This window comes from Poecilia reticulata, chromosome 5 (genome assembly GCF_904066995.2).
Source record: "Poecilia reticulata chromosome 5, P_reticulata-male-v2, whole genome shotgun sequence".
Lineage (NCBI taxonomy): Eukaryota > Metazoa > Chordata > Actinopteri > Cyprinodontiformes > Poeciliidae > Poecilia > Poecilia reticulata.
Genome location: NC_088834.1, coordinates 10,024,422 through 10,050,257, shown reverse-complemented (window position 1 = coordinate 10,050,257; position 25,836 = coordinate 10,024,422). Strand labels below are relative to the sequence as shown.

General features: G+C 37.9%; 1 protein-coding gene across 5 annotated transcripts; it reads left to right on the top strand.

Moving 5' to 3' along the window:
* Window positions 1-306: 306 nt before the first annotated feature.
* On the top strand, window positions 307-25,583 carry arhgap40 (Rho GTPase activating protein 40). Of its 5 annotated transcripts, XM_008408444.3 has the most exons (16): window positions 307-501; window positions 3,198-3,355; window positions 13,854-14,074; window positions 16,966-17,186; window positions 17,710-17,788; window positions 18,250-18,398; window positions 19,402-19,567; window positions 19,829-19,920; window positions 20,168-20,245; window positions 20,967-21,126; window positions 21,818-21,900; window positions 22,741-22,947; window positions 23,372-23,497; window positions 23,618-23,769; window positions 23,968-24,023; window positions 24,481-25,583. In XM_008408444.3, exons 3-16 carry the CDS (start codon window positions 13,873-13,875, stop codon window positions 24,585-24,587), a joined length of 1,878 nt encoding a protein of 625 aa, XP_008406666.1. In that variant the 5' UTR covers window positions 307-501; window positions 3,198-3,355; window positions 13,854-13,872; the 3' UTR covers window positions 24,588-25,583. The 5 variants fall into 5 exon arrangements, with proteins under 5 accessions (XP_008406666.1, XP_008406665.1, XP_008406664.1 ...); XM_008408443.3 differs by lacking the exon at window positions 3,198-3,355; XM_008408442.3 differs by lacking the exons at window positions 307-501; window positions 3,198-3,355 and adding an exon at window positions 7,911-8,052.
* The last annotated feature ends 253 nt before the right edge of the window (window positions 25,584-25,836 follow it).

The following is a 25,836-nucleotide window of genomic DNA, read 5'->3' as shown; positions in this document are numbered from 1 at the left end:
CAAAAGCTGAAAAAAGATCGATTCACTTCGCGTTTAAAATAACACAAAACAGCGTAAAAAGACCTCCACACAAGACCTCGTTTATTTATGTATGTATTTTTATTTTGATAGCTGCCGATTAAACTGAAAGTTACAACAGTGACGTGATCATATGAGTGGTTTTACCGAGAAATCGATCAGAAGCGCCGTGAATATGGTCAGATCCGCCGGATCCACTTCTCTGGCTGCAATGCGCGCTCCCGACACAGGGGGAACAGATTTTCTCAGGGGAACAGAATTTCTCACAAGACCGGCGTTCTGAGTGACGTCAGACGTAAAGGCGAAAAGGATCAGAAGATGTTAGCGGAGAGCAGAAAGCTTTCGCGTCTCCTCTCACGTCCATCTGGCTGCTGTCACGGCTTTCTGCAGGACTCGTCTCTGTTGTTAAACCTCATGGAAAACGATTCACTTCACGCTCAGTCGAGCCTTCACTCACCGTTGGAGAGGACGGTGTTTTTCCATGTAAGTAAGCTGCCATATTGACGCTTCTTGTAGTTCTCAATGTGTTTTAGCATTCATTTTTCATAGTTAAGTTATTATTTCAAAGTTGCATGTTGTTCTGTTAGTTGTTGGCAGTTTAAGATGGACTAAATATTTTTGCTGTTGGGCTAATTTTACCGTTTTGCATTGTACTGCTCTGTAGGCGTTTGTGGTTGCTAGGATGTAAGGATTTGTTGCTAGGGGCGTTTTTTGCGCCTGCACGTGCATCTTTGCAGGAGTGAGAGGGTTCAGCAGCAGAAAAAAAATATTATATTTGACTAATAAATTGAACTCTCTAAAATTAGTATTGTTTTTTTTTTATTTCATATTTCCTACAGCCTATGTTTTTAACGAAGGCAACTTTTAAGTATCCTATTTTTTTTCTTAATATTTTCAATTATCTTTTGTTTATTTTGAAGGTAGTAGGTAATCATGTTTTGATGCTCCAAAAGGACAATGTCTGTGTACTTTTTCCCTATGCTTTCAGTATATTTTAATTTTAGCTTCCTTTATTTTGCAACTTAACTGTGATCTGATTCTATACCTGTGCTGTATAAATATATCACTTCTAAACTGCCTTAAAACTGAGTGGTTTCAGGTCCCAGACTTTGGCCTCTTGGTATCCCTTACACAGGCTGGTTCACGTTGAAATAAATATTATTGCTAGTAAATTAAGGGAGTGCTTTCCAGACATTTCACTAGCAAAATGTCATTGTAACCTACTACTATGACTAATTGAAGTACACATGGTTAATGAACTAAATACAAGGGCATAATAACAACATTAATAACTTTAGCAACCACAAGACTATGGATATTTCATTTTTCTATTTTTAAGTAGTTATAAATGACTGCAACTAATGATGGCATGCTGTTAGCAGTCATTTTAAAATTAAATTGACCTTTCATTTAACATTTCTTGACCCACACTTGTTACACTAAGTATAGGAACCATTAAATTAGAAAACTGCTACTTGTCTTAAAAAACCATTAGTGTATCTGAACAGAGGCCAAAGGGTGTGTGCTTCAAAAACGAAACAACAAAAGTCAACGCAAATCACTGAGTTGTAATCTACTTTAACTCCATATGGCACGAGAGGAGAAGGTTTCTCAGCTGTCATTAGTACCTTAAGCCCATCAAAGGTCAGTCAGGCAACTTCTGCGATACTTCTGTGAAGGTATTTACGTGGAGACAGTTGTTTTTGTTTTGATTGACGCAAGGGGCAATCTGTTTGCAGAAGAGAGACACATTGACAAATCCATCTGTTAGTTGGACTTTTTGACGTGGACAGTATGGCTCATTACCAGGGCATAATGATGGAAGTATCTTTCGGGACAGCCTGAACACTTCACAATTAAAAATAAAAAATCACCCAGTTGTATCCCAAATAATCTTTACAATGTTTGTTCAGAAATCCTGTCAATTGGGAGTAGATGGTGTTAGTACAGTTAGTTAGTACCTAATTTTGCAGCTTCATTTCACAAGTTTTTTTTTTTTAAGGTATTTGAACTGATAATCTTTAGTTTATATTTAGAAAATACTTGTCTTATAGTGTTGAATTTGGGCAAAAATCCAAGCAGGAATAAGGCTATCTCATACGTAACACTGCCAATATTGTTTAATATTGCTAATTTGCTGCAAATGTGCCAGTGGTGGAGAAACAACCTTACGTTATAGGAAGACTTCAAAAAAAAATTATTTAGACTAAATTTAGATGGGAAAGGTGTGGGTTGAAAATGTATTGACTTACCTAAAATTTTAAAACCTAAAAACTTCTTAGGTTCCTTGTAAAGATTCTTGATAGACATGGAAACATGTAGGGTAAATGACATTTTAATATTGTTTTTCAAAACAGAAAATGGTACTACTAAAATAAGTAATTCCAAAAATATGCAAACATTCACAATCAAAGTCAGGGAGTGGGTTGCCTTTATCTCTAAAGATATCGAAATGAAAACATTTAACTGAGCAAATTTAGAAAACAATAGTGGAAGAGAGTCATAAGTAGTATAAAATAATGCGATACTAAACTAAGACTACTTCAAAATTAGAAGATGAAGCAAAATCAAAACATAATTAAAGCATCGAGAATACAAGATTTCAGAGCCTGCTTTTTTAGGTCTAAAGGCATTTAAAGGGTGTTGACAGACGACTTTTAGAGTTTGTGGAAGAATGTACTGTAAGAGATATGTTCCGATGAAGTTATTATTGTCTTGATCAGTACGAGAGATTGGGTTACACACACCTGATCTTGTTCCAATCGTTTGTTGATATTACCATGGAGGTATAAGATGAGAACATGCTCATCCACTGTTTATTTGCATGACTTTATTGTTAAATTATAAGTTGTTAGAATATAGAACAGGAATAAAACGCCACACTAAAAATAGAGGAAATTCCTAATCAAGTGTTGAGACAGGACCTGATGCCATCAGACCACAGGTAGTTATTATCTTAACCAACCTGGCCGGAATAACTTTGTCATAAGACCAGAAATCCAAACTGTAACTGCGAACAAGATATTTAATCTGTTTTTGTTTGAAAGACATTAACCACAGGTGACAGTGTTTGATGGCACTTAGCAAAATAAAGTAAAATAAAATGTTGAGCTTCATGTTGCAACATGCAAAATGTAGAATCGGTTTGTTTATATGAACCAAGTTTCTCTTCGTTACAGTTCCCCTCTGTGCTTCCAGAACAAGTTCAACTACTTTGCCTGGATGAATGAATCAATGTGCAAAACTTTACTGTCGTAAAACATGATCCAAGGACACACGCACATCATTGTGGGCGTGTTCAAGAAAATAACTTCCTGCAACTGAGTGTTATCTTTGAGTACGTATGCTTTAGAAATGTCTTGTGCTTGCCATCAAGAGTCTCATACTCATGACTCAGGAATTCACAACATTCAATTTTCTAATATTTTCTGTTTGCTTTGGCTGTCAGATGAAAAGCTCTCTTGTTCAATCAGTTCAATTCACTTTATAATTTCATTTCTCATATTTTATCTGTTTCAGTGAGTTTTTTATATTTGTGAGTGAGCATGTACTGTACACTGATGTGTAAGCAAGCAATTTGCATAAAAAGTGACATTTGGTCATCATTCTCACTGTGTCACCATTCACTTGTTGATCAGACCATCTGGAGGTGTTCAGCCATCCTCTTAATATGATGCATTACTGCTGTAGTTTGGTACATGTATTGAAACCTGTTTTTAAAAATAAAACACATAGTTACTGACCGAAATCACAAAAATAAAAAGCATAGAATTGGCATTGAAAATAATTTTTAAGAATTATTTACCTTGTTACAGATATTTGATTTAGCTTTTTTTCTGCCATACTAAGATTTTCTGCCATACTAAGATTTTTCACATCATCACATTTAAGATTATTTTCTTAAAGAAAAGAATTATTTGCCTTGTTACAGATATTTGATTTAGCTTTTTTCTTCCATACTAAGATTTTTCACATCATCACATTTTATTTCATATAAGGACCACCAGAGTAAATTTTAAAAAGCTGTTTTCAAATTCAAATTTTATTTATTAAGCAAATAAAGACATTCAAAATAACCTGACCCAGTGTGGAAAGCAAGACTAAGAGAAACAAAATCAACTACTATAAGTCAGGCAAGGGTTACAAATCCATTTCTAAGACTCTTGGACTCCTGAAAACCAAAGTGAGAGAAATTATCCATCAATGGAGAACACTTAGAACAGTAGTGGAAATTCCCAGGAGTGCCTATCTTAACAAAATAATCCAATAATGCATTGACAACTTATTCAGGAGGTCAGAAAAGAATCCAGAACATCTAATGCCCTCCAAACCTCACCTGCTTTATCTAGGGTCGGTCTTCATTATTCAAAAACAAGGCAGACCAGGCAAAATGACACCAATAGGAGAATAGCTAAAATAACTGCTGACCAAAAATAACACAACACCTTTGATTGGTTCAAAAGGTTTTGTTCTTCTACCTGATTGAGATGCTACTGCATGACTTTTTCAATGTGGTTGAAGAATAATAACTCAGTAAACAGCTGGCCTAAATTCTTTCAGGCTGAGGAAATATTTACTGCAAATTACTGTAAATAATAGTGGAAGAGAGTCGTAAGTAGCAGCAGTTGTTGCTGCCAACAATGGTACTACCACTTATTAGTTTTATAAGGCTATTACTCTTTCACATAGGGACAGGTTGGATTGGGTATTTATTTTCACCCTGTGTTTTGACCTTCAGTTAATGAAATCATTGTTAGAAAACCTTTTTCTATATTTCCTCAGTTTATATTTGTCCAATAATGCAGCTTGTTTGATGATCTTAAAAACAGCTCAAACAGCAAAGTGGACAGAAAAGTGGGTTTTCAGGGCATTTTTTGTCTTCTTGTGGTCACATCCTTCCAGTTCTTGAACCATACTATAGTTATCTTTGATATCATTGATCTTTTGCTGTGATCTCTATTGCTTGTTGGTCTACTCTCCTTCCCTTTAATTCCAAAAAAGGCCCTGCTTGCCAAGAGGCGGATGAGCAGGGCCACGAGACTGAGTGAGCTGTCACATGCCATCTGTATTTGTCTCGTGAGGACGTGCCCTCACGTTCTACACTCTACTTTCCCTCTGAACGTCTTTGTGAGCTAAGAAGGATTGTCAGATAAGGGCAGAAGGGGCCTGCCAGGGCAGAAATGACAGAGAAAATCCAATAAAAAGGGGAACAAATGTTTTGGACATTTGTGAAAGGCGAGAAAATAGCATATCTTGATGTAGTAGTACAATAAAAAATTTACTCTTAGTTTAAAATACCGGTATAGCATTGAAACTTTGACTAATAAAGGAGGCTACTTCTATCTGTAGCTGACCAGTACTACTTAAACACAAACAGAAACAAGATATTGCAAATAAAATGGGGATTTGTCAAATTGATTGATTCGGTCTGGCCCGTTGGTGAAGTAAGTAGTAAATTAGTTTAGGCTGAAGGACTTGGTGAGGATGGCGGTGTTCCAAGAGGCATCCTTGTAGTCCGTATAATCTGTCCTGATCTGGTCATTGGAAAGTACCAAGATGACAAACAGGTTTATCAGTCTTACCAGATGTCTCTCAGTTTGCAGCAGAGATGGTATGATATTGATGGTTGTAAAAAAAAATCACCTAGAATTTAAAAATGGTCTGAGTTACTGATGACTTATTTAACTTTGTAGAGCAAAGACGAACATGGTGCAACACCTTCCACCTCTCGTTGTGTACTTCCAGTCAACCAGGTAAAATAAGGTTACAGCATTTTTAATTCACTTACCAAACATATTTGGCTCTTTGGAAACACCTAACACTGGCATTAATTAATGTTGTTTTAAAACTACAATGGCAAGTTTTAAACTCCATTTCTATTAAGCAGGTATAGCGAGCTACCTGAACAAACATTCTGGCTAATTACAATACAAGCTGTTACATAATTTTACACATATTTTTAAAAATATTTGGTGATGAAACTGGAATTTTTGTCCAGGGTTATTCTGTCAGAACTCACACCGGCTTATGCATGGAGTTCGCATTTAACATTTGAAATGATGCAATGTTTTGTGTTAGGAGGTTGCATTCATTGTATCATTTATTGTGATAAATTTCACATCATGATAAGAATTTTTTTTTCTGAACAGTAGTATTTGTGACTATTATTGCTGTGTCATTCAGTCAGTCATAAAGTTACCTAAAAAGAAGTATTACCACTTTTATGTTTCTCAATAATATAATAAAATATCATGAAATGATTAGCTTGTCATGAACATTGACCTGAATTTACAAAACGATTTTTTTAGAGGAATGTTTTGATTTTTTTCATTCATATCCCTATTATATCCTGTTCTAGGCATATATGTCTATGTTCACAGTCAAAGAGTGAGAAGCAGGTTCATCCTGAGCAGCGAGCTGCTCCACTCCAGGGCCAACTCAGATAAGCAAGAGTGAACACAAATGCATTCTTTACAAAGGGGAATGCTAGAGTCAGTAATAACATAACAAATGTCTACAGGCTGAAGAAAGCCGTACTAGAGGAAATGTACCAGGTAAACATTCAAAATCACAGAAAGACCCCAGCTGAGATCTGAAACCTGAACATGTCAGGTTTAAATCAACAGTGCCTCCATGCAGCCCTCTATCATTAATAGTTTGAAATGTCTTTGAACTCTAAAGAGTAGCAGAGACATAAAGGAATAGTGTCACGATTCACTGTGTTTGTATTAAACTATATAAGTGAATGCATCAGTAAGAAGTGGGCTGTTTGTTAAACCCCAGAAATACATTTAAAAAATAACACTTTTTACTTTCAACAGAAAATCAGTAAGTTATTTTAGCAATAGTATAAATAATTGTGGCTTATTGGATTACACAATGTTGTCATTTGTACCATTTTGGCCTATAGACTATCAATCCATCCATTTTCTAACACCCTTGTCCCTTAGTGGGGTCGGGAGGGTTGCTGGTGCCTATCTCCAGCTAACGTTCCGGGCGAGAGGCGGGGTCACCCTGGACAGGTCGCCAGTCAGTCGCAGGGCAGGGCCTATAGACTAATAGTTCAATACAGTTATAAAAATTTGCTCCCTGTGCACAATGTGATAGTTTTGTCAGTCTGCTCTTTCTAGAGTAACTCATTCTGATGTTAGCTAGCTGTTTTGTTGGGATATTGGCTCATAGAGATCACGTGATATGCTGTTTAATAAGCAAAATGCTGGTAGCTCACTAACTACAGTTTTGAAATGGCGGTATCATACTGAGAGTGATGCTCTGCACTCCTTTAGTTTTTTTCAGGAAATCTGGAATTTTATATGAATAGCCAAATGCTTTTTTTTTGTAAGAAAAGAAAGTGTTGGAGTCTTTATTTAGCCATTTGACAGGCAATGGCCAGCAACAAGCACAGCTACACTATGCTTCCAGCACCTGGAGAAAGCTCCAATCATGTCAGTACTTTTTTGGCATCTCATTAAAAGCACTTTAATTGTGATAACATTTTTTTGTATGTTTTGGAACCTCTTTTTTTTCACTTAGAAGTACCCTGACACTGGCAACTGGCTTGAATATAGAAATATTTGTTACACACATATTCCTCTTGATGAAGCATAGAGCTGGAAATACATAAGTAGTCTGGAAAAACAGAAAAGGGGTTCATAAAGGGTTACTACTCTCTGTTCGATCTACTGAATTTCCATCCCCACTATCAGTCATCGATTATTTCCCTCTGTTCGTCCTTGCGCATCATCAAGTCAGCTACTTAGTTTTTCTCCCTTTTCCAGCACCCCTTGTAGACCTCCTTTCCTGCTTCAGGATATGATGTAGTGACGTTCCTGCCAGCACAAGCAGACTGTCCTTGTTCTAAAGTGTTTGCACATAGAAGAGATTACAAGGAAACAGCTTGCCAAGGGCAGGCAGCTGCTGTTTCCTCCAGTTTTCAGCAATCTGGGGGGACAACTGCAGGATGCCATGGGGAAAAAGTGGCTCGGCGGCTCTGCTGCTGCTCGCAGGGAAAACCCTCTGGCGGGCAAAAGCCAGGTAGGATGAGGCATTTGTGGTCTAACAACCAGGTTTAGATTAGGAATTACTTGGACAGGGCTTTGGTTTGATTGTCCCTGTTATTAATATTAGAAAAACTATTTTTTGGAGGGGAAACTTTATTAAAATATATGTAAAACTGCTTTCATGTTTCTGATCCATAAAAACTCACTCTGTGTTTGTGGTTCTACATAATTGACCGGAGCATACATACGCTGTCAAGAGTTGAGGATAAACATTTTGTTAATCTTGTTTGTGTAGTCTTAATTGTTACATTCTCTGAAAATTAAGAGGCTTTGTTTGGATTTCATCCACTAAGCTTAGTCTGCTGGACAAGCTGCTTTTGCACGTTGTTTATAGCAGTCCTTGAAATTAGCTGTTTGTTGTGGTTACCTTTTGTTATTCCTTGCTGCTCCAAGTATGAAGATGGACAGCGTTATGTATATCCATTCTTCTCTGGGTGCCTGGCTTCCTGTTGATTCTTTGTGTTTCTGCAAGGTCCATTCAACTAGAAACAATCCCAAACACCCTGACATTTTCAGTAGTCCGTTTTTTTTAGTTGGCGTGGAACATGTGCTTTGTTTTGTGGCTCATGTTGATACAGATTTATATGTTGGTTTAATTTGCTGCTATAGCGCCTGAAGTTTAGCTCAGTGTTGTTCTGTCTTTATTTGTTACAGCTCTTATAGAAGAGTTTAAAAAGTAAAAAAAAATCTGGCATGTTTGGCATTCATGTTTATTTTTCTCTGTTGAGTTAACACCTTGTAGAACCACCTGTGACTGACTGGACGTTTGGAATATTCTTTACAAAAAATTTCAAGCTCGGTAAAACAGAATGAAAGATGTCTGTGAATGGCAAATTTAAGTCAGTTGACTTAAATTGATATAAACCCCCTTCCACTGTAACCATAACACGTTAGCTGTATATTTAAGGGTGTTGTCTGATTGGAAGGTTAACCTTTATTTACTCTGGTCAGCTTCTCTGTCCCAGGATAAGAAAACACTCTCACCAGCATGATGCTGCCACCACCACCACCATGTTTCACGATGGAGATGCGTACTCCCCATTGTAGGGGTTTTCTGTCTCCTAAGATGGTTTGGTGCCATGTTTAAACTGGACTTTTTGTTTTAACAATTGTTTTCATTTGACATATTCTTGTAAAAATACAGAGTTCATCAATAATAGTTCTCTTACTGTGGTTCTTTGTATTGAACAGTGTAATGTTCAGAGTTTGGGCTGTTGTTTTATAGAATATCTGCTTATAAAATTTTATCCCATCTAGCTGGTGTGTTTTAGACTTCATGTTAGTGTTCTTTAATGTTCTCAACAGAAGTCGGAGACATTAAGAGAACAGCTGGGTTTATGCTGAGATTATATTAGAGACCTTATTTGCTTATTAGTTGACTTCTGAAGGCAGTTGGATGTATTGGATTTGATTTTGTGATAAAATCTTAATAAAAACTGAATGAAAGATCCAACAAAATTATTGTGTATAATTACACCACGACGTAGAGGAGTAAAATGAAAATGCCCTGGTGCACTTTTCAGTTTTTTATTTGTAAAAGTTTTGAAACCAGGTAATAGTTTTTCCCCTCACAACTGCTTCCTACTTTTTTGTTGGCCTTCCACATCAAATGTCAATAAAACATCTTAAAATGTATTTATTCATAATGCTTAATTATTTATATATTTATTTATTCTCCACATCACAGTAAAACATAAGAACACAAAAAGAACAGTATGATTACTAATTAAAAAAATAAAAATAATCCAGTCGAATCAGCTGTTTCAGTTTCAAGCTCTATTATAGCATATTTCAGACAGGAGGTGTATCATCTGTGACAAGATGTGAAAGTGTGAAGGTTACATTATGAATACTTTTACAAGAAACTGTTGTTCCAGACAGGACTGAACAAAAATAAAGCATAAACATTTTTATGAATAGTGTAAAATGGAAAGAACAAATAACAGGTCTTTATCTGAGTTGGTAGGAATGCTTGTCTGCTGACAAGCCCATCTAGGGACAAGTGCTGCAAGTTAGCTTTTGCTATAAGCACTGTGATTCAAACATGGGACTGCTGTTCAATTCAATTTGTCTATGTTGATGTGTTTCTAATAAACCTAAATTAAATTAACCAAGTGTTGGGGTCATGGGTCTCTTACATTTCTGTTTTGGGGTTTAGAAGCTTAAATCTTTGTAAATCACTGGTACAGATAACATACCTGACTTTATCTGAGCTCTGTGTCTCCGGAATATTTCCCCATGTTTTCAGCTTCTGCTTAAAAGGTGTTTGTTTACTAACATCAGAAAATTTTGAGCGATAACACTAAGAATGGAAAATAACAGATAACCAGTGAAAAGTCAGTGGTTTGGTGATGTTACAGGGAACAGCGGTTTTCTCTCAGGCAAAGTTGACAGACCTGTAGCACTTGTGGAACTTGAGAAACTTTTCCATGCAAACGTACCGCTAACGGCTTCATAGTTGTTCACATACTTCACCTGGACTCTCTGCAACCTTGGAGACATTTTTTAGTTGTTAAATTAGTTTCAGGTATGAGATTGAGCAAGGATATTTGTCATGACATCATAGACTTAGTACATTTTGTGACTGTCTGCATATAAGGTAACAGTTTGATTTAACTCATACCACGGTTAGCTGTCACCCTTTAGGTATGTGGATTGTTAATGCTGATTAGACATTTCTTTTTTTTAGAATACTTTATTTTGGATTTTTAGTAATAACATCACAAGTATTAACTGACAGGACAAAATTGGTTCACACCTGATTAGACATTTCTCAATAAAAGCTTTAAAACTATTAAAAGGTTTTTGTTCATTCCTCTGACTTCGTCTTTTGATCGTTTTGATTAATACAACTGATAACATAAAGTAAGGCATTGTTCCCTTGATGAATGAGCTCAGAAAAGCTGTCACTGAGAAAGACTAAAAACCTTCTTGAAATGCCAAACGTTAAGTCTGTCAGCTTCCATCCTTGTTTTGAGATAGTTTGTGGTCATTAGAGTGAAACAAGGCTTGTCTTTGTTGTGCTCCAGTCACAGAGTTTACAGGGAGGCAGGTTACAGATTCCAGTTTGAACCAGAGAGCGAACCAGAGAAGGCGTATCTCCACTCAAAGTGGCAGGGGGAAGGGACAGGTGTGAATGTTTTCATAGTACGAGCCTCGTCACTCGCCCTATTGCATTCCAGGCTGCATCACTTCAGCTCAAAGGAACTCAAACCACTGACAGACGTAGATCACTCTCACATGGTGCCCGGTCAGCGACGCTGGATAAAGCTAGATTTTATACAGAGATCGTAATTCCCGGATTGCTTTGGCCCTGTGGACATGGGTGGCAGAGAGAAGGTAGTGCTGAGCAGAATGGAGCCCAAGATGCAGTTTTCATACTTCAGGTTAAATACTTTCAAGCTTCGGCTAGATCATAACCCTACGTGTGAAAAAAAGCGCATGAAGAAGACAAGCAGCAAAAAAAAAGCCAGGTGGGTGTTCTAAAGAGAGTTATTTCTGGAGAATGTTTCTGGAGAAATGTATACATGTGGGGGGTTTTTTTGGTGAATCTCTGTTATACAAGTGAAGTTGCATAGATGATAGCTGGAATGATGTGTCATGAAGCAAAAGAAGTGAAACATAAGAAGAAAACCCAGCTGTAATGTAATTTAAATTGTGTACTCTGTTTTATCCAGTCATTTACTTAAATAGATGGCAAGTTGTTGTTACATAATGGCTTCAGAGGTCTTATATTCTTATTCAAATATCACAAGCCCTATTTTATAGCTTATCTTCATCTTTTGTGCTGTTGATTTTTTGTTTTCTTTTATATACTAGGAAATATACTCTATTTTTAGCCTGACCATTGCAGGAATCATGATAAAAGTTGAGAAAACACTTATTAACAGTCATTTAAATCTAGATTTAATTTGGATTATAATAACTTATGACTATGTGTCTAACAATTTAATTATGCAAGCATGCATGCTATTTAAGTGTAAAAAATGTGACTGCGTTTCTACTGGTCATCCTTACTAATTGTAAAGAGAACAATAGTGTCTATAAATAGCACTAAATATAAACTGAACAGCTGGAATGATTTTTTTAAAAGTTGAAGTTACGAACGTAATATAGATTTATTTTTTTTAAAGTGATTAACAGATACATTTTCCTTTGAATTAATTTATTTTAATGCCATGATTGTTGATTAGTTTAATTAACAATCATAGCATTACAAAATTAGTAGTTCTTGAAATAAGTACTTAAATTAATTAGCTGGGTCAGTGTAATAGCTACAAATCCGGTTCATGAAAACTTCATGTTTGCACTGACTTTAAATGTTGCTTAAACAAAACCTCAGTTATCTTCTTGAACTTCATGGTTCTTTTCTTTTTATTTAAATAGATTCAAACAGATTGAATTGAGGGGAATTTTCTTTTATCATAGTTATGACTAAACTTACTCTTTGGCTGAAAAAGTTTAAATCTGCTTATTGCTGATAGAAAATCATAGTAATTAGCATTTTCTCAAAAGTGAGATGTTTGTAATGCAATCGTAGTGGGTAATGCAATGTCTGCAGGTCGTTTTTATTAATGAGGGCTTCTGAAGCCTTACTGCTAAAAGTTAATCAAGGTTGAATATCTTCTGCACTTCAATTGTGCATCTCAAGCTGCAAATCTGATTGATATTTTAGGTTTAGTTACTTTTAGTCAGCTCAGTATGTGGGTGGATTACAAATCATGGAAAAAGGGTGTTTTAATTGGCTGATGAGATAAAAACCTGCTCAAAATGTAGCTATATAATAGTCAATTTACTGGATTGACTGACTTCCTAATAACTTCAGTTTAAAGTAAAGAAAAAATAACTGATTTTTGTTTTTACTAGAAAATAGCCTTCCTTATGATATATAAAGTAGGCTTATCGTTGTTAGTTCTTTTAGACTATTCATCATTACTTTGATGTCTAACAAACATTTTATTGAAAATTAAATTCTGTTGAAACTCAACCTTCCCCCCTCCATTTCTGCCACTATGAAACTGGTCTAACTAACTTGATTGCATCTTGGGTCACTTGCAGCTGGTATTTTCAGGCATGTTTATCATCCTAAGAACACAATAGAAAGTATGTCAGTTATTTTCTGCCTCTCATTCCAGACGTAGCTGTAATTGCATTGCTTCTCAGAAACCTCTGGTTTGGACTGTTGCCTGAGATTTGCTGAATCAAAGAGTGCCTGACTGAGTGGCGCATCAGCAAAGTGAATCAGCAGAACGCTTCCTGTGTCTGATCAGGAGGTCACATTTTAATGCCTGGGAGTCTGCCCCATTGTTGGTGGGGTGCTTTTGAAAGGACCCTTACTTGAGCAGTGCATTTGTTAAAACAGGAAACTTTCAAGCAGATTATGTGTCTACAAATCCTAATGACAGGTTTCAGCTTATATTATTGGAGCTTCTGTTGTGGGGAAATATGTGTGTAAGATGGAAGGGTGTGACCTTAAGGAAGGCGATTTCATGTTGTTACAGTGACATCTAGTGGATTTTTTGTGGTACTTTTCCTCCAAGCCACATTTTGCAAGAACAATAGAGACCCCCCTTTGTGTCCGCTCTCGCCATCTCTCTCCTCTCGCCGCTCCTACCTTTTGTCTCTCCATCTTTCTGGTCTCTCCAGGCTAATCCATCTTCTCTTCTCCGCCTCTATCTCTTTCATTTCCCTTGTGTTATTTGTGCCTTTGTGTCTCAGCTCATTTGTTTGCATGCATGCGTGTGACTTCTTTACGTGTGTGTATGTCTGCACCAGAGATCCCAGCCCCACCGAGATGAGCGTGGAGCCCTTGGCCAGCCCGCAGGACCAGGCAGCCGCTGAGCACACTCGCAGCAAAAACTCACCACCAGCACAGGAGCAGGAGCAGCCGGATAAACTGTGCCTGGAATCATTCTGGAGCGAGGTTGAGACCATCCGACAGGGGTGTGGCGAGGCGGATCTCGACCCCACCAGGAGAGACTCCAGACAGTCTGAAGGTAATCCCTGTGATTCTGCTGCAGTCTCCTTAAGGATTGAGAGAAAGAGGAGAAGCAGGATATTTTTTTTTAATTTGTCAGCGTTGTAACGAAATAGTCTTTCTGAGATCTTCTGAGCATCCATATTGTGTATTTACCATGGCAACGAAACAGGGTGTTTTTCTCATATCAGTGATGAACGCTATCAAACACACTGAAGAAAAGGAGCATTCGAGCAGAGGACAAACGGCCAGTCACGAATGCTGATTTAATTAATGGAAATTTATATTATCTATTCAAATGATTAGACCCATTTTTTGGCTTTCAGTTTATTCTTTTGATTCTATGTTTTTATTGATTACTACTAAGTTAACTTACAGCACAAAAACACTGTTAGTATTTTAACTGAGGTTAAACTGCTTTGTATAGTCCAGTGTTTCTCAACCCTGGTCCTCAGCGTCTCCCTGCTCTGCATGTTTTAGATGTGCCTCTATTCCAGAACAGCTGATTCAAATGATTGCATGACCATCAAGTACTGCAGAAGCCCGTTAATCACCCAGAGATACAATTCAGGTGTGTGGCAGAAGGGAAATACCTAAAACATGCAGGACAGGGGGGCGGTGAGGACCAGGGTTGAGAAACACTGGTGTAGACTGTATTTAGAGTTCAAGACAACTTCCTATTTACATATTACTAGTTTCAAAGAATCCATTAACAGTTTGATGCTGGATTCTTAAATTATTTTGCAAAAAGACAAACCAGTTTACTAAGATTTTAATTTAAATTAATTAATTTCAGTTAACTTATAAAGCTCTAAGTATAATACGAACCAGTGAAATAAGGTGTATAATGCTAATTGGTCAAGTTGTCTAAGGCAGTGGTCCCCAACCTCTGGTCCGTGGACCAATTGGTTCCGGGCCGCGCAAGAAATAATGAAATATTTCCGTTTTATGTATTATTTGAGTCTGGAGGATCTTTTATTTTGAAAATCCTTTAACCGGATTCTCTCGGTTACTTGCGCGCCAACATTGAGCCCACAAGCAGCAAAATGAGTAAGAAACAGATCAGATGTCTTTGGAAAGTTTCTTTGCAAAGGGGAAAAGGCCCAGAGAAGAGACAGGAGAATGGATTTATCCCGGACCGGTAGGTGAGTCCCACATTACAAGTAGCTCTGCATAAAATGCGGCGACCGGCTGCTAATGAGGCAATGAAGCTTCAAGCTGCTTCGCCACGTACAGACCAAGCAGGCTGTGGATATAAGCAACACTTTGGGTGTCATTGTCTCCCATCACTCCCAGATGGGACCGTCTCGTTGCAGAGAAACAAGCTCAGGGCTCCCGTTAGTCATTATCGTGAGTTAAAATTTTCACGAAAGTAAAATGTTCGTTTTTGTGGCGCTTCTGTTATTTTGAAGGGATATGTAAACGTTACCATAGCGACCAGAGTCAGAGCGTTTGGGCAATGGTCGAGAGGAGAGGAGTAGAGCTTGTGAGTCTTAAGTCTGGTTTAGACAGCAAGATTTTAAGAATTGTAGGCCGATCCTCCAAACCTCTGTGACCACAGAGCTAATAAAAATATAACAGGTTCGATCGGTCCTCCAAGGCAGGAGCAACCCGAACCAATTCCAGAAGAAAATCCACAAAACCCCCAACATAGCATACGGGAATTTAGAATAACCAAACACGGATGACAATGTAGAAGCAGTAGTGATAGTTTGTGGAGTCATTTTAAGAGATAAAAGACGTAACAAAAAGAAAAGGCGGTGGATAAAAGACGACGGGAGCAGCCGCTCTATTTGCTGCACTATGATTTGGAGGTGACTGTTTTTTTACAGTTAACATTTTTAACTGAATAAACATAAACATATATAATAAGGACCTTTACATACTATAATAATAAACATTTCCACATATCATCTCCGATATCCACCGGACTCTCAGTTGCGCTGTGTCAGCTGTTTAGGATTCCCCTCTGTTCTTACGTCACCTCGCTTTCTGATTGGCTACCTGTCACATTCAGCAGGTTGTATTCTCGTTCCCAAACATGAAAAACCCCACAGGCTGCGATAAAAGGGCCAAGACAACCCAAATTGGGTATATTCAGGCTCTAGCGGGAACACCAACACCGCCTTATCTGACGTTCCACCTCCCCCCCACCACCCGGGCCACAACAAAAATGTCCAAGTCTTGACCGGTCTGCTGTAATAAAAAGGTTGGGGACCACTGGTCTAAGGAACTTATCCTGTTGCATAATGTGTGCTTATTTAAACAGTTACATTTTCAAAAGAACTAACATTTTTATGCTGTTTCAGTAGTTTTCAATGCTTTTAGAATGAGGTGCTGGAAACACTTTGCTCATACTTACAAGACAATCGGCTGTTTATCTGTATTTTGATATCATAAACATAGACATGTCCTGGTTTAGAAACGATGGGAGTGCCAACAATTACTCCTATTAAGGTTTTGAAACTGTAGGTGGGTATGATTGGGATGTAAGCCACCAACTGGAGGTTGTCTAGCCAAGCAGAGTCAACAAATTAACCAGCTAATATTGGCTTCATTTACGTTACTCTTTAAAAGAGAAAAATGACAGAAAGGTGTAATGTGCTGTACTGTAAGTGTGTTTATTTGAAAACAAATACTACTTTTAGCAGGAGTTTGTACTATATTTTTGCTTACCTCAAACATGTCTTTTAAATAACATTATAATAATATTATGTTGTATTATTCATACAGCATCAGGAATAATAGTTGCATGTCTGTTTTAAATAAAAGCAGTTAAATTGTTTTCTGGAATCTCATACTGTACCGTCCCTGATGTTCTGCATGCTCAAACATTTCTTCATCCCCCTCATTTCCATTTCTTTTGGAACATATTTACATCGCCGTGCCTTCTTGGTTTTCACGTCTTAGAGGGGGAACAGGAGGAGCAGTGGCTGGCCGATGCTGGCTTATCGACCCTTATCAGCGAGGACAGCGAGGATGTAGACAAGGCCGTGCTGCTCTCCACTCTGACCCGGACGCAGGCGGAAGCTGTTCAGCGTCGCCTGGATTCCTACACGTTATCTCGCCGCAAAAAGAACAAGCTGCCGCCCAGAGACGTTCGGGACATCTTCAGCTCCCCTATCGCTCAGGTAGCAACGCAGAGAGCATCGAACAGCTGAAATGTTTTTTGTTTTTTTTACTTGTTCTGTGCTCCACATTAAAACACTCACACTTATTTATTAGATGTCTATTTTCAGCGATACTTTGAAAAGTATGACATCAAAGCTTTTAGATTTATGGCACAAGAAAGCCTGTTTGTGTCAGAGGCAGTAACACAAAAAACAAGCTGAAAAGAAATTCTGCGTCTAATCTTATTGTTAATTGAGAACCATCAGAGACTTTTTATTCCAGTGTTTTGTTCTGTACACCAAGACTGACCTATAACAATAAAGGCAAATTGCATGTAAAGGCCACTCTTTGTCCTCGGGGCTTTCTATTCGACAGAGGGGACAGGAACCAGGTTCCTCAGATCATTATCAGTGCTTTATCAAAGGAAACACCCTGTATTCCTGTGTGCATTTACTTCCCTGCAGCAAACCAAGTAATACAGAGTTGATATTTAAAACTGTGGATGAAGGATTTTTGTAGTAAGTCAAACCTCTGTCCTTCCAGGCCCTGCTGCCAGAGTCTCAGAACAGCAAAGATCTTCCTCAGAAGAGTATGGCATCAGTTGCCAAAATGCCTTTCTCAGGTAAGAACAATTATAATCAGTTCAAGGGGAAAAAAGAAGATATATAATCCATTCAAAAGGATGTACCACAATGCAGATGTCTTACAAATTATTTAGAGCTTCCTGAAACATTTCAGTGAACTTAAGGTCTTCTAATTTTACTGGTTCAGATTAATCCATGTTTAACCTTTCAAAGTTTTGTGCCGCTGTGATGGGCAAAAAAATCCATTAATTATTATACAATCAATTCATTATAAAAAATGACTGAAATATAGTCAGGATCCTCCTAAGAACACAATAAGTGTACGAGATAAGTGTCTGTCTACTTCCTTATCTCGTACACTTTGTTGTTCTTGTATGATGAATTTTCCTTCCTTGTCCACCCTTGCATCACACATGCATTTTGGGTATTTTTCCTTTAAGACATTACTGCAGCAGACTTCCTTCACTAAAATAATAAACCAACATGTTTGTGTGTTTAGCAGTGTCACCGGAGCATCAGCGGGCTGCCCCTAAGGAGGAATTCCTCATCACTGACATTGCTTACTGTGAACAAGCCGTGATTTTCATTAAACAGGCCAATTTTCCACTGAACAACATCCCATACAGGAAAGAAGACGGCACCCTGCCTGTGAGCTTGCTTTTCATTTTTTTTGTAATCCTTTTTTTTGTTGTTGTATAAGGAAGTCTTTTTAACATGTCATTTACGTCTGGAAAGTTTACCTGCTACAATTAAATGTAAGAAAAACAAATACTTTAAAGTAAAATGTCAACTGGAAACCATGACAAGTACCTAATGGCTTTTAGCCAGGCTGAGTCCTGTGTTTTGAAAGAAACTATTTAAAAAGTACATAACTTCAGCACATTATACCATTATGTACAACTGCACTGTTTTCACTGGCTCTATAACTGGATTTTCCAGTGAAAATCCAGTTTTAAAATCATTAAAAGGCTAAATGTATAACATTAGGATTGAGCTTTTAAAGCGAGTTTGTGCAAATTGATTTAATTTATTAAGTGTATGTTTGAGCTTTTTTAAGTTAATGTTTGGTTGGGAGAGCTACTATTTTTGTGCTGTGTTAATATATTAACATTTTAAAATTTAAACTCAGTCAGAATTTTCACTATGTCAAAAACCTATAGTTTAAGATTTGTATGTTCTTGTTTACTTCAAAATCTTTTTGTGTCTGTTTAGCTAAACTGGAGCTCACTAGTCGCCGCTAAATGTATCGAAGAATTGTATTTATTTTTACAGAATTTACTCTGGGCTACAGTCCCAGCTTGGATGAATGGGATTTTGAGTCATAAACGGTTTAAATTCTTATGCAAATTTGACAATAATATTCACAAATATTGCTACAAGTCATTTTTAATCCACCCCTGGTCAGGATTAGACAATGAGGTTAAGATCTTAAGAAATTAGCGGAAACAAAGAAAGAGTTGTTGCGTCAAAGTCCAGCGGCTTTTGTTTTTCTATTTCAGGCTAAATAGATTTCCTATGAGTAAGAACCGAGTTATGGGCTTTGGTGAACTGATGGTGTTTAATATGCCTGGATCCCTTTCTTCTTGTCATTTCTTATTTTTTATGCATTTTTTATGCTTTCTCTGTCTCAATTTTTCTTTAATGTCCATAGCGGGTGATCTGCCCTAAGTGCCGCCTCGGAGTGACTCGTATTCAAGATCTCTCCCACGCTGACATGAAGAAGGTTCGTCAGTTGGCTCTCATCGACATGACGGCGCTCTGCGACCTCTTGGAGCTGGAGGTTAAAAGGCACAAGACTGGGAAAAGGAAAATCGCAGGTGTGACAGCTCTGCTGAATTAAATGCTCACAAGAAACAAACATTGAAACTGACTCTATAGATAGGTTTTATCCTCTCTTTGTTTAAAGATAAAATCTTTGCATTTTTAGTTAGAAATTTGTTTACTTTTAAGTAAAGATAGTTACTAAATATGAAAAGTAATAATATATAAGAGAAAACCCAGCTCACTCTTTTCTTCTGTTGTTTTGGACTGAGGTTTTTTTGTACGAATCTCATGTTTGATGTTTCAATCTGTTACAGAGAGCACGCTGTTTGGGGTACCGCTGGCCACCCTGCTGGAAACCGATCAGAAAATCAGACCAAACACCTCAATTCCTCTCTTCCTGCACATGGTATGTGTCTGTCTACTGCTCATGCATAACTCCGCTTTTCCCTTTGTTGCTTTGTAAATGAATAATTTTGGAAGCAATTTGCCTCTACTGGCACACAAATGAACCAGAAAACTTTAAAAATCAGAGTGATCTCTCTACACTTAGTGGTTTGACCACACCCTGTCTGTAGAGGCAGTTACTGACTCTGACCAGCAGAGGTGAGCAGGAGAGTCGCAGATTTTGATGTCTGGTTCTGCTTTTTGTGCAGCTGCTGTCGTTTCTGGAAAAGAAAGGAGTCGATTCAGAGGGGATCCTGCGGGTTCCAGGATCTCAGTCCAGGATAAAGGTACAAGTTCTCACCCATTCAAAATGAAGTGACCCTCATGCTCGTCAGAATACTGATTATTTTTGTGAAATGTCAAAAATGCTTGAATGTCAATTGGTTTTTCAAAGATTAACTACACCTGACATTTACCGTAACGAGTCCCAGTAAGACAGAATCAATTATACTTTTTTTTTTAGCAGCTGCAGCCAAGTGACCCTTTATCATTCTGTACTTATTTGCTTCTTCTTAATACAGCAGTTAAATGAGACCAGCCACCAGAGGGCGCCAGTTGGCACTAAATCACTGAAAGAGAGAATAACCAAGAAGGACTGATAACCTAAAAGTGGATTTGCAAACAATGCTGTCTTGAGACATTTATTAGATATAAAATTTTTCATTTGTACTACACAGCATCGACTAAACTCAACATCTGATATTGTCCCTGTTTGAAGAATACTCTTTATCACAACTACATAAAAATAATGCAGTATTCCAGTTAACTAAAGTTGTTGCCATTTTAGAAGAGTTCTCAAAACTAGATATTAAAAGACAGTTTTTATAGAACATTATAAGAGAAATCAAATAAGACGGTCAACTTTTTTTCTATTAAAAGCAATTAAACCTAAAACAGCAAAGACACAGACTGATTTGCAAGACATAACTTTACCTAGTTTACCTACACTTCTCTGTTTATTTTCATATTTGATGTTTTTATAATGCTGATATCACTCGCTGTCTGCAGCTGCTGCAGCAGAACCTGGAGGCCAATTTTTACAGGAGCCGTTTCAACTGGGATGAAGTGAGTCCAAATGATGCTGCTGCCCTCTTAAAGAAGTTCATCCGAGAGCTTCCTGACCCGCTGCTCACTGCAGAATACCTCAACACCTTCAGCGCCGTCAGAGGTCAGTGGGCTTTAATCGGCAGATCTTACTGTTGCATATTTGTAATCCCTGTTATGTTCCTTTTAAGATAGTGAACAGTACCAGAAAAAGTAAACACTTGACATTTTATTTGATAGTATCTCATATGTTACTGTATAATATAATGATATGCAATATTTCTTCTTTCACTTACCCACACATTAATCTGATGGCCACATTTCCTGACTTCTGGTCTGGGTTTTTGTAATCACTTGCGTCTCCTTTATTGGGATGGCAATCCTTTGTGGTCCTTATCTTTTCTGTTCCAGCTTAGAAATCAATCTTAAGATGAACAAGTTGATATCTTTAAAATACATCCAGTTCCCCACAAATGCACAGCATCTTCAAAATTCAGCTTTTTTCACAGAGGTTTGACTTTAATAAAAAAAAAACAGATTAATATTAATTTCATCTGACTGATGGCAGCTGAGCTGTGGTTTGTAAGCAGGATCAGTGCAAGTGATAAACGACTTGTGACCACAGAGACATAAGCTAACAATCCTAATGGCTGCCGGTCACAATGCCATTAATCTCTGGACATCCCATTACTCTTAGTCAAACACAGAGGAAATGAGCAGTGCCTGAGTGTGTGTGTGTGTGTGTGTGTGTGCGTGCGTGCGCGCGTGTGTGTGTGTGTGTTCAGTCTTTCTTACCTTGTTGTTTTGTTCTCCAGACATCACAGAACTGAGGCAGAAACTGCACATGTTGAACCTGCTCATCCTGCTGCTCCCTGAGCCCAACAGGAGCACACTGAAGGTAAACACATCACAACTCCTGAAGACTGTGATTGATGGCTTCACAAAGAAACACACATAACATTTGTTCATTCAAGTGTCATTCTTTTGAGATATTAGTTTGGTGCTGTCACAACATCTAGCTTGACAGACAGGGAGATGGGTCTGGAGAGGTATGGACAAAGTAAATAGAGTTAAGGAATTTTATTCTATTTCAGGACTTTATTTCACTTGTGTAAAAGATTAATCCATCCATTTCAATTGTTTTTGCACTAGTAAAAATCTGCAGTGTGACATACATTTGTACAATCTCAGTATTCAACAAAAATATAGCAATTACCTGTTTTCCTGATATTGCTCTGACCTACCCTCCTTTTGACATTTCATAACTTGTAAAGTTTCTAATTTGAACGTTCCGTTTGCAGCAATAATAGAGTGTCTGTAGGGAGTAAAACACTCTCAATTTTCCTTTTAGTCAATGACCGCAATGTGAACCTTTAACAGTAAATAGCAAATATGCTAGCTGTAACCCACTACAGTGTTTTTGACAGAAACATGACCCATTTAACCAAAGCATGTTTCATAATGTTTTAAACACTCTCCTCTGTTATATAATGTTCTACATCTGTCGTGACCAGCTTTTACTAATCCAGCTGCGCAGTCAATTCTACGTATAGCAAATGAGAGGAGCACAAAAGCCACCTGCACCAACTATTTCAACTCCACTTGAAGTAGCTGAAAATAACTTATGCCCTAACAAACCAGTTTAGCAGAGCTGATAGGATTCCTTCTCATAAACAGTTCACTGTAACATCATCCCTGCCTCATTTAATTGGGCTCACTTATGTTTCTTTTCTGCCAGGCCCTGCTGGAGTTCCTCAGTAAGGTGGTCAACAGAGAGAAGAAGAACAGGATGAACCTGTGGGCCGTGGCAACCATCATGGCTCCCAACCTCTTCCTGCATAAGGCCGTCCCGAGCCGACTGACGGATGGGGCAGAGAAAGGACAGGCAGAGAAAGCAGCTGATGTGATAAGGCTTCTCATTCGTTACCAAGACCTCCTCTGGACGGTGAGAAGAATTATTTACATTAGCCATGACATGTCCAGTGTGAATCTACACCAACATATAGTTTGTAATAGGATTCTAAATGCTACAAACTGTTTTAAAGCTTACAGTTCTTGAGAACATTTTTTGTTTATATTTGGCAATAACTAGGAATATCCTACATATTAAAGGAAACCTGTTTCTGCAGCTCATGGAAAGCAGTTTGTCAATAACCTTCCTCAGAGTAGAAGTGTGGTGTCATCTGCATAAAGAAGCACTTTTTTCTGTAGACTTGTTCTCTACATTGTTGTTAGTAAAAGTGGAAAATAAAATGGAGCCTTGGATTAAGCCCAGGTGGATTTCTTTTTAAATGTAGATCAAGTGTTTGTAATCTTCATACAGTGTTTATTTGTAGGAATGCTAATTCATGTTGCCCTTCTCTCCTCAGGTTCCTAACTTCCTCATGAGCCAGGTGCGTCGGCTAAATGAGAACAGTAACCGGCGCTATCAGTTCAAGAACCTGCTGAGAAAGATCCAGCCGGACAGCAGAGAAAAACCAGAGAAAAACTCAGAGGTGAGCTTGTTCAGCAGTTCTGTTGATTTTAAAACATTGTATAATCATTGGAATCCCTTACAACGTTTAGGTTGTTCTCCAATGTTCCATCCAAAGTGAATATCCGTTTCTGTTCTTTAGCCACGTCGCACTATAAAAATCCAGGTGGGAGATCTGGTGAACGGCACGATGGAGTTCCAGCTCAACATTAACTGCAGAACCTCGGACCTGCTCGCCCAGTTTTACCGCCAGTTCCTCCGCAGCCCGGAAAATGGAAAGGGGAAAATGCGGAGGTATGAGATTTATTCAGGTTTTAAATTACACTCTCAAATCATTGAGCTCTGAAACATGAAATAGAATCTAAACCTTCCTGTTAAGATTTAGATTATTTGTGTGTCTTGTGCTCAGTCATTATCATGTCTGATGTTTTCTGTAAGAATTGAACTTGTACGCATTATATAACACTTTGCATAACTGTTTTCTGTTAACAGAAACGGCTCAGTGGGATACCCAGACTGTGCCCTGTATGAAGTAGGAGGGAATATTGGTGAGTTGTTTTTTGTTTTGTTTTTTTTGCTTGTTTTTCTCTTAAGAGCAATGCTGACATTTGCATGTCTTTCTGCTCACTGGGCTGATGAGAGTTACAAGGTGAATTGTTCAGGAGATAAAGAGACATGAAGTGTGCATCTGCAGTCATCAGAGCAGATAAATGCTTATAGGCATGTCTGTGCATTCCCATAAGTGTTATCGGTGCAACAGAGAGTTGTTTGTCAGTTTGATTGCATCAGAAAAATCTTTAAATTGTATTGTTTGGACTCACTTGAAAGATAAAATGAGTTTAGGTCCTTTTTGTTACTGAAGATTTTAAATTTACAATCTAAACTAAATAAAAAATGACTTTTTTCCATAGTAGTGACAGTTCAGTTATCTGTAAATTCAGACAGCTATGAAGTTTGCTGCAAACTCTAATTTGCGGTTAAGTGAAGTTTTGTGTGTATCTACAGGAGAGCACTGTTTGGACACCGAGACGCATCTCCTGGACCTGTACAACAGTAACCCTGGAGGAGAATGGGTCATCAAAACGAAGCCCAACGTAGGCAGAGGGCAGTGACACAAAGCCTGCTGGACAACGGATGGACAGAACGAGCAACAGATTTCAGAGAAGAGATGAAGATCTCTTCTTAAAAGCTCCTCACAGCCCCTGCTCTTCCTCTGAGCAACAAGCAGGAAGGGGGACAGATGGAGCCGACAGAAGCATTTATCTGCCTGGAGCAGAGTTGAGAAATTCTGATTCCTGCTTTTTGTCTCCCTCTGCCACTCGGCTGCACTCCATCTTCTCCTCCTCCTTTCTCTCTTTGGACGATCATTTCATTGGTTGCTGCACTGCTGCAAGCAAAAAGCTGCTAACATGACTCATTACTTCAAGCGGAGAACCTGCTGCACAGAAAACAAAACGGAACAGCGAAGAGACGGAGGGAGTAGCCGGACAGTTGGCTTTGACGTATTTTCTCTGAAGCAGTCGTCTCCAGCTACAAGCGAACAGATGGGGATGCAGAGAACCTCTGGCTATCCTGAGCCCTCCACTCGCCTCGACTTCACCTCATACCAGCTTCTGCTCCACATACACGTTTTTCTGGCTTTACTCCAAAGGGAATACAAGGACATAGGGGTTCTCTGTATATATTTTAAACAAAAACAGGACCCAAGTACCTAAGATGTGTTAGTATTTAATTAAGGTGAATGTTTTAAAGAAAAGCAGAACAAAAAAATCTTCCAGCAGATGGAGGTAAAATTTTACAAAAAACAAACAACATAATGCCTTTATTACTAGAGATGCACCAATAATTCAGTCAGAGATCTAAATTTGACAAATTTTCTTCAGTCGGCTATTATCAGTGAACTGCAGGTCAAATACTGAGAAATCAGATTTGATTTCATTTAATGCATTAAACTAAGAACTTCTCCTATTTTTCAACTATGACTATGTTAAAGACATGAAAGACCATGTTTTGATGCTTAAGATGGTCTTGTCATTCCTTCATAAAACAACCTGACACACAATTATCTCTTTTATCTCTTTAATGTAATATGTATATATATATATATATACACATATATATATATATATATATATATATATATACACACCGTACACACCGTATTAGAAAATACAATATTAGAAGTGTTTCAAACTGAATTCGGTAGATCGGATTTCAGAGAAAATTAAAAATTGGTATTGGCCAGTCTGACTGGTGCATCTCTACTGTATTAATTGACTTTATTGTTCTGCTCCTATAAAAAAGGTAATAATAATTCTGATCATGTCAGAGAAATAAGAGATCCCTTCAGTATTGCCTGTC

What these genes read in the sequence shown, in the direction of transcription:
- arhgap40 (XM_008408439.3), top strand. Translation starts at nt 11,400, where the DNA reads ATGGGTGGCAGAGAGAAGGTAGTGCTGAGCAGAATGGAGCCCAAGATG. An exon ending in CACCTTCAGCGCCGTCAGAG is followed by an intron (nt 21,127 to 21,817) that starts GTCAGTGGGCTT and finishes TTTGTTCTCCAG; the next exon opens with ACATCACAGAACTGAGGCAG. An exon ending in TGAAGTAGGAGGGAATATTG is followed by an intron (nt 24,024 to 24,480) that starts GTGAGTTGTTTT and finishes GTGTATCTACAG; the next exon opens with GAGAGCACTGTTTGGACACC.